Here is an 8,947-nt window from a genome sequence, read left to right on the forward strand (position 1 = left end):
CTTTTCTGCATCAGAAACAGATAACGTTCCATAGCTTAGCGATGTTTCTCAGGCTATTTTTGTAATCTGAAATATGATTTTCGAAATACAAGTTGCTGTCTAATATAACACCCAGGAGGATGAAGTAACAGCACATCCTTCTAAATGCAAATTGTGTTAGAAGAGATTCTGTGTACAGGTTTTTGGTCCAAGTAATACATCACCTTTATCTGAATTTAATAGAAGAAACATCAAATATTTTATATCTTTAACACACTCCATCAACTTGGATAATTTAGAGATTTCATCTGGTTGTGATGAAACGTATAACAGTGGAAACTAATTCCATGTTTTCTTATATTACCAAGTAGCTGCATATTTATCAAAAATAGCAGAGGGTCTAACACGGATCCTTGCGGAACTCCATAATTTATGTTATTTTCCTAATTTAAATGGACAAAATGGTACTAGTCTGATAGGTATAATTTGAACCACCTTTATGCCTGCCCCTGAACACCAGTGTAATACTGTTGTACCATGGTGCGGAACCATTAAATGTTTCCATCTGTGCTAGAAAACTGCTTGTAGCAGTAGTTACCAAGAATCTGTAATTTTTGTTGAATTAAAACAGCTTTGGTAATAAATTGTAAGTAGCCACACCCATACTATCCAAAACCACTGGATCATTAGAGTCAAAAATATAAAAATAATTTAAATTTAAAAAACAGCACCTTTACATTTCAATCACGGTTTACAAATAATTATAATTTCAGTGATCATTAACTATCATTAGTAATACATGTTTATTTAAGTGATGTGTCCAGTGTGCATATCAATAACACAATTTTCATGCTTCCATTTTAAATGAGACATTGTTTATCCTTTTTATTTCAACAGACAAAATAAAAGGCCTCACAATCCCAACAAACCTAAACAGCCCAAGTGCTTCATCAGCAGAGACGTCTGCTGTGGAATAATCAGTTCAATTATTAACCTTCATCAATTACTGAGCAAAATTAAAGCAAGGACTTTGAGAAATATGTGACAGTACCAACTGAAAATGAGGTTGCATAAATGAAACATGAATATGGCAGGAGCATAATGAATTTGAAACAGGACGTAAAGGCTGTTTGCAGAATGAATGTCAGGACAATTTGTGATTTTTTCCCTTCATTTCTATTTCCAGTATCATAAACAACGGTATAAGCTGTATTACATCCTAACATACATTTACAGCTTTCTGACAAACACTGTTTTGCATAATATCTAAAGTTACAATAAATTTTCAAGATTTCACAACAATCTCAGTAACTTGTGAGACAAGTCAGTGCTGTTTTTAATTTTACATTTAAATATTTAACATATGTAATAATTGAAAGACGCAGTGCTATGTTGTTACGGAATAAAGTATTACATGATATTGGGCACATTACACCTAACCTTCTCTTTAGAAAATACACTCTCATCCGTTAAAAAGTACTTCAAGTTAAGTCCAACAGCTTTCAGTAGACTTTGTGTGCTGTGATATTTTATATCTAGAAACTATGGCCAACTTATGAATTATAATATAACAACATCTTGTGATAGTGAAGCCTATTATGTGAACAGTGAGTGTAGAGCTTACAGTCTACATTATATTTTAAATATGCTTAAAGGGATAGTTCACCTAAAAATGTAAATTCTGTCATCATTTACTCACCCTCAAGTTGTTCCAAACAACCCAAAAGAAGATATTTTGAAGAATGTGGTGAAATAAACAATTGAGTCAATGGAGGTACATCAACTGTTTGGTTACTGATATTCTTTAAAATATCTTCTTTTGTGTTCAGCAGAAGAAAGAAATTCATACAAGTTTGGAACAACTTGAAGGTGAGTAAATTACATAATTTTTTACAAAACAGTTTTGGGTGAACTATCCCTTTAAGACAGTTGCTTTCCTTAAAGTGTATTTTATCATTAAATACCGTGAATCTTCATGACATAATGGAAAGATAAAGTCACTTCATGACCTTTCGTAAGTGCATGAACCTATTCCTTTTTCTTTCGGAAAGATACTTTGTCTTTGGTTTCTTGAAGTTTTTCACTGAACTTGTCTTTCGTTTCCTCCATTCTCTCAGAAAAACGATCCTTGGTCTCCTCCATTTTCCCAGAGATCCTTTCTTTGGTCTCCTCCATCTTCTCCTGGAGGTATTCCTTCACCGGTGGAGGGGTGGACATGTAGCCGTGCTTCCTCAGGTACTTCACGGACAGTGATGTTCCTCCTAGAGTCACTGTGTACCTCGCAGGTGTGGCGATCTTCAGGAGATCAAGAAAATTAAACCAGCGTCACATTAACTTGAGCGTAAAGGAACTGAAAAGAAGTCTGTTCATGTAGTGAGTGACTCTCACAAAGTTTGAGGTCAATAACATTCTAATTAATTAAATTCAGATGCGCTTCCGTGAAAAAATTCGGTCTAAAAATACATTTTATTTATTAAAATTTACACAAGCCTCCAAGAAAACGGAACCTAAATGGTCTTGGTTTTGCTTGCATCTTGGTGATATTAATAAGTCTTGAAGTTCTATAGCTGAAGGTAAAGTTTGCCACACTTTAATTTTATTCTAATTTGTAAATCACAAAAAAAAAAATCAACATTTCATTTATTAAAATATAAATTAGCCCACCTTGTACATGGCATATGCCGTCAGTGCATAGCCACTCTGGGAGTTCTCCAGGAGTTTCACAACCTTGTCAGGAAACCCAACATACTCAAGAAATGGCACCAAATTCACACCTCTAAAGAAGAAATGAGAGATTTATTTAAAAAAAAAAATCATGTTTTAATTTTCTTAAATGGACAATTCATCCAAAAATGCCCCTATCATTCACTTGCCCCTATCATGTCATATGATAACATAGAAGAACATAGAAGAACATATATATTTTGAAGAATGTTTTGCTGACCATTGAATTCTATTGTATGGAGAGTGAAAACTCCCCAGACATTTCTATATTTGTATCTTTATTCTATTTATATTTTATCTTTTCCACAGTAAAAAGTAAGTTATACAGATTTGAATTCCATAAGGTTGAGTAAATGATGACACTTCATTTTTGAGTGAAATATCTTTTTTAAGACCATCATTAAGAACACCTCGATTCTTGAAAGGTAGGCGTATAGGTTACCTAAAAGAAGATATTTTGAATATAGGTAATAACTTCCATAGAAGGGAAAAACAGACACTATGGAAGTCAATGGTCATCAACAAAAGTTTTCAACTGTTCGGTTACCCATAGTCTTCAAAATTTCATCTGTCATGTTCAGAAAATAAATTCATCGAGGTTTGGAGCAACTTGAGGGTTAGTAAATGATGAAGAAATTATATTTTGGTGGACTAACACTTTAAGAACATTTTTGCTAAAATAAATCTTGTGGTAAACATTATTGACGATAGTTTGATGTTTTGTTCTACACTGTAAATGACACACCTCCATAGCAAAAATGCTAATTTTGCATACATTTGTTATGTTCAATTTTTTAAAAATGAACGTTTTTAATAAGTAACTAGATGAGACAGTTTGAGGTGTGAGTGTGTGTATAGTTTGTTGTAGAAAAAAGCATCAAAGTATTATGTTATGTATACTACATGCTTTGTTTTACCCATAAATTGAAAAAAAAAAAAAAACATTATAAAACCCTATAAGAAATGTTCAAAGGAACCAGCAGGGAATTAGACTTTCCTAGCTCTGATCTCATCACTGCACCACTCTATTGTGAAACAGCTTTAAATAGTACATCAATTTAATTATTGGACATTGTTTTATCTTTGAATGATATTTGGTATACTAAGATAAAGAACAAGTATTAACAGGGTGAAGTATTTCGAGTAGGGCTGCTGATTGATGATGAATATGTTGCGGGGCAACAACTCACTGTGTGATGGAGTCATGGAGCAAATGTCCATAAAATTCAAGAGTTTTTGTCTCATGTTTACATCATGATATAGTTAAGCTATATCACATGAGTAACGAGCACAACATCACACAAGTTCTTTTTTCCCATCCAAAATAGCACGTGCGCAAATGTGATAATGATTATATACAACAGTTCAATAAAGAAGTTAATATTGTTATTTTACACACAATATTGTCTGTTTTGCTGTTTTCATCTGCGAGCAACACACAGCTATGTTTCAAGCTTTGAACGAATCGGGTGAACCAGTGATTTAAATACCATTCATCACTTCACTGCTAAATTAATCAGCCATTTGAAACTAATTTAATAAATGAATGAATAAATGAATGAATGATTCAATAATCTAATTAAGACATTTACTGCAACTACCACTAAATTTAGTTTCTTATTAGTATCATTTCATTTTTTTTTTCATATTTCCATATTAATAAAAAAAAAAAACTAAACAAAAGTATAGTTCACCCAAAAATATTTTTTTTTTCTGAAGCTGCTTTTTGTAATGTCTATTTGATGCTTTACACAATAATGACTTTAAAGGGTTAAACTATGTTATTCCCTTAATTAAGACGAGTTGATGCACTTAATCGCTCTGACTCGTGGTGACATTCTGATAGCATTTAGCTTACTAGCCCACTAAGCCCAGTTGATTCACTATGGTACCAAACAGAGATCAAGTTAGAAGCGACCAAACACCTCCACGTTTTCCTATTTAAATACAGTTACACGAATAGTTGAACGATCAAGTATGGTGACACAAAATAAAACTAAGCGCTTTTCTAAGCGGATTAAAAATGAGAACTATATTGTATGGCGGAATAGCACTTCTGAGAGTACTTCGACTCGGTGCAGTAAAAAGTCCTAGCTGAAAGATCCTCCCTCAAAACTCCCCCATATTTACAGAAATGAGAGATGTGAGGGAGGATGTTTCAGCCGGGACGTTTTACTATTAACATAGTTTAATATGAAAAAGCAGTGAAGTATCCCCTTAAATTATCTTTTGCGGGGGTAATTTTTCAGCCCAATTTGATGTGCGATTAAAGGTATGGTTCACCCAAAAAGGAAAATTAGCCCATGATTTACTCACCCTCAAGCCATCCTAAGTGTAAATGACATTGTTCTTTCAGACAAATACAATCGGAGTTATAAAAGTCCTGGCTCTTTCAGACTTTACTTGTTGGTCAGATAGTTATTTTAGTCTCTATCCAGCAGCCATATCACTCTGTAGCTCAAGACTGGTTTCCCACTGAAGCTAAGCAGGGCTGAGCCTGGTCAGTAGTACCTGGATGGGAGACCAACTGGGTAAACAAGGTTACTGCTGGTAGAGGTGTTAGTGAGGCCAGCAGGGGGCGCACACCCTGTGGTCTGTGTGGGTCCTAACACCCCAGTATAGTGATGGGGACACTATACTGTCAAAGAGCACCGTCTTTCAGATGAGACGTTAAACCGAGGTACCCGACTCTCTGTGGTCATTAAAAATGGTCACTGCCATTATAAAGCTTGGAAGAGCCAAGACATTTTTTAAATATAACTGATTTCATCTGTAAGAAGAAAGTCATATACACCCAGGATGACTTGAGGGTGAGTAAATCATGGGGTAATTTTCATTTTTGGGTGAACTTTCCCTTTAATTAGATGAATTAATCACCACATCCTATAATTAATTAGATCAAACATTTTAATAGCTTTAAAATCAACCTAATTTAGAGCAAACAAATGTATAATTATACTTTTTTTTTAAAGATCTGTAAGTAGTCAAGTACTTGTTATAAAACTTAATACAATACTTAACATAATAATCAAATATTTAAACAGCTAAAATATGCAAGTGTGAAGACTGATGGTAAATATATGACAAGGCAAACTGATAACTCAGAGCTTCTCTGAAGGGTGAGGTCATGGTGGATGAAATAGCCCATATTCAAGCATCCATTACCACCTCCCACATTTCTGAAATGTCTAGACAGTGGTGACCCACATTCAGCCAGATGTATTGCAGAGTAAACATTCCAGTGCGCCATTTACCTCAATCCAGTATGCGCCATACAGATACAATGGCCAAGCAAAAAGAAAATTACCAATCTAACCCCACAGACACCTGGTTAACAGATTACCGCCTGAGAACCAACACCTCACAGACTTTTACAATGTATGAGGAAATCTGACAGGCATTCCTTATTTATCGGTGTGTTTTGTCAGAACATAAAACTTTGTGATGTGCTTCTTGTGGGATACTGGCCATATCTCTTTTATATTTCTTTGACTTTAATAATTAGAAAAATTAAGACAGCCATAAATATTAGTATAATAATTGTACAGTTGTAATGTAATACTGTTATTTTTTTAATAAGGTTATTATTCTGTAATAATGTTATTTTTTTATTACATTATTCTGTAATAATGTTATTTTTTTATTTTACAGTGACATTTTACAATAGTAATATTTATTGTTTTGTTATTTTTCTTTTTAATATTTAGGGTTTTTCTATTTGTTTATTATTTGAATAATAGTTATCATAAGAATAGTTATATAATAGCTATTATTATAATAAACATTATTATAAAATGTAGAGATCTATGGAGTAACTCTCCATCTTAGCCTCTGACCTAAATTTACATAACTGTGATCCACTTACTTCATTGCAGCATAATAAAATGTCCCGAACCACACTGTAGATGTCAAGAGGTGCAGAGGGATCATGACTTTGCCATACTGTTTAAAGGTTCTCTTGAATCTCTGAATGAGGCCGATGGATTTGTCCTGCAGAGGGTCTGGATCTTCCTGCTCTGGAGCTGAGTTTACCGGATTATCGCTGCTGATGTTCTTCTGAGAGGCAGGAGAGCGGAGCGCAGTGGAGCTACTGAGCCATCGCGGGCTGGAGCTCAGGTGTTTCCAGCACCGCTGAGTTGGGGGATCCAGTCTCTGTATGGTCCGGCTACAGGACAGAGGACCGATCTGCAGCAGGGCAGCAGTCTGCCTGAAGACACTAGCACCCGCAAACCTCTGCATTGCAAAACAAGCTTCTTCTCACAGGGGTCTGTCAGCATAAAAACAAGTGGATAGTCTGAGAGGGGGCTGAATGTGGACACAATACAATAGATAAATACATTCCACAAAAAATACAAAGTAAAGAATTCTAGACAGATAACATATTGACAAACAACCTCCTATAATATAAATAGATAGCCAATAGTACTAAAGACGCACACAATACAGTAGACAATTATAATTAACAATTATAACAAAATAACTGAGACTATTTTATTTAATAATTATTTTATTTAAACCCAGAAATGTGTTTATTTAAAAATAACAAATTAAAAAGAAACATGTAAAGAATTATACATAAAAAAAAACATTATCATACAGTAAAAAAATGAAAGTTCCTGGGTCACTAATCATTTAAGCAAATCTGTACCACTAATCGTCTATGTACAGTCCATTGAAAATGCTTTTTGAATAATATTAAATTATTCTGGATCACATGATCATAAGGTTGTGTTGCTGACAACTTACCAAAAACTACACATTCTAAAACTTACATTTTCAATTCTTTCAATTCTCAAAAATGTTATTCTCAATTCAATTTCACTCAAAATACAATTTAATGATATATGTTTATAAAAAAATTATCACAAAAAAACAAAATAGAGTGGTCTCTTTGGATCGCATTGTATCTGTGATCACCTCAGTGTCTGTTTGCCTTAATACATACATATATATATATATATATATATATATATATATATATATATATATATATATATATATATATATATATATATATATATAAGCATAGTCTGTATTAATAGTACTAAATATTTGTCCATATATTGTACAATGCGTTGATGCCTGATTTCACACATTGTTTGGTTGAAAAATAAATATCAGGTATCATATCAGTTTGACGTAGATAACGCTCCCTTTATCTTAAAGACAGAACAAGTAACAAACATAACATAGCATAGTATACAATAGTACAAAACAATATTTGGCATTAATTGGTGACAGGGGATCCGATAACAATATCATAATATTTTAAACATGTTAATAACTTAAAATAAATCAGTTTATAAACAATTTCACTCTTGTTTATGTACATAAAATTTTGCCAGCAGTATAAATAAATTAATATATTGTGTTTATGTACATAAAATTTTGCCAGCAGTATAAATAAATTAATATATTCAAATGGATACCATTCCCTACCTTCAATATCCCATCGATAATGACGTCACTTGTACTGGAACAGCTGAAAACATTAAGAAAAACGTAAGCTACGTATGCTCATTCACATCAGAAGGAAACTCTGGAAATATTTACAGACTAACCTTCTAAAAAAATCGTATTTAAAACTCTTTAAGTGTAACTTCACGTGTGTGAAGTACTCTACGATAGTCACTAACGTGAGTCAGTTAAGTTAGCTTTGCTATGTCTACTGTCTGATCTGCTAAACTAGTCAACGTTTTACTCGGTCTTTTGTCTAAACCTACAGAAACGATTATTAGAAATATGCACAGCTACATACATGAGTGACTAGATCCAACATGATGTGATTTTCCCACCACAAACACATGTTATTCATGTCCCTTCTGTCATTCACTGAACTCCTCACCAGACGCAGCGATATTACGCGCGGTGACCGCCGCTCACAGTGTTATGGGAAATGTAGTACAGTTGCGCTATGGAGCATTTCTCACTGGAGCGATATCTCTCACTGGAACTACATTTCCCAGCATGCACGGCTACGTCGCAAATGAATAGCGTCTTTGTGGTTGAGAAACGGCTCTGTGAAATGCCAACAAAAATAATGAAAATGCGTTTAAAATTTGGTTATATGTGTATGTGAGGATCAAGCATACATAACATTTTTCGTAATTTTTAAACTAAATAAATACTGTATATTCCTATATAATATATCTATAGATATTTATATGGTGCTGAACCTATGTTCTGTTTAGAATGATTTTCATAATAAACTAGTAGCCTACTAAAAAAGTATCCAAGTTAACAG

At 33.5% G+C, this 8,947-nt stretch overlaps 1 protein-coding gene across 2 annotated transcripts; it reads right to left on the bottom strand.

The window, feature by feature from the left end:
- Positions 1–832: 832 nt before the first annotated feature.
- On the bottom strand, positions 833–8,600 carry fam210aa (family with sequence similarity 210 member Aa). 2 transcript variants are annotated; one of them, XM_067425081.1, is made up of 5 exons: positions 8,462–8,600; positions 8,143–8,185; positions 6,569–7,008; positions 2,644–2,755; positions 833–2,274 (listed from the first exon to the last, which is right to left on the bottom strand). In XM_067425081.1, the coding sequence occupies exons 3-5, from the start codon at positions 6,940–6,942 to the stop codon at positions 2,008–2,010; spliced, it is 753 nt and encodes a 250-aa protein (XP_067281182.1). In that variant the 5' UTR covers positions 6,943–7,008; positions 8,143–8,185; positions 8,462–8,600; the 3' UTR covers positions 833–2,007. The 2 variants fall into 2 exon arrangements, with proteins under 2 accessions (XP_067281182.1, XP_067281180.1); XM_067425079.1 differs by having other exon boundaries at positions 6,569–6,970; positions 8,462–8,599.
- Positions 8,601–8,947: the final 347 nt, after the last annotated feature.

This window comes from Pseudorasbora parva, chromosome 19, assembly GCF_024679245.1.
Source record: "Pseudorasbora parva isolate DD20220531a chromosome 19, ASM2467924v1, whole genome shotgun sequence".
Classification (NCBI taxonomy): Eukaryota; Metazoa; Chordata; class Actinopteri; order Cypriniformes; family Gobionidae; genus Pseudorasbora; species Pseudorasbora parva.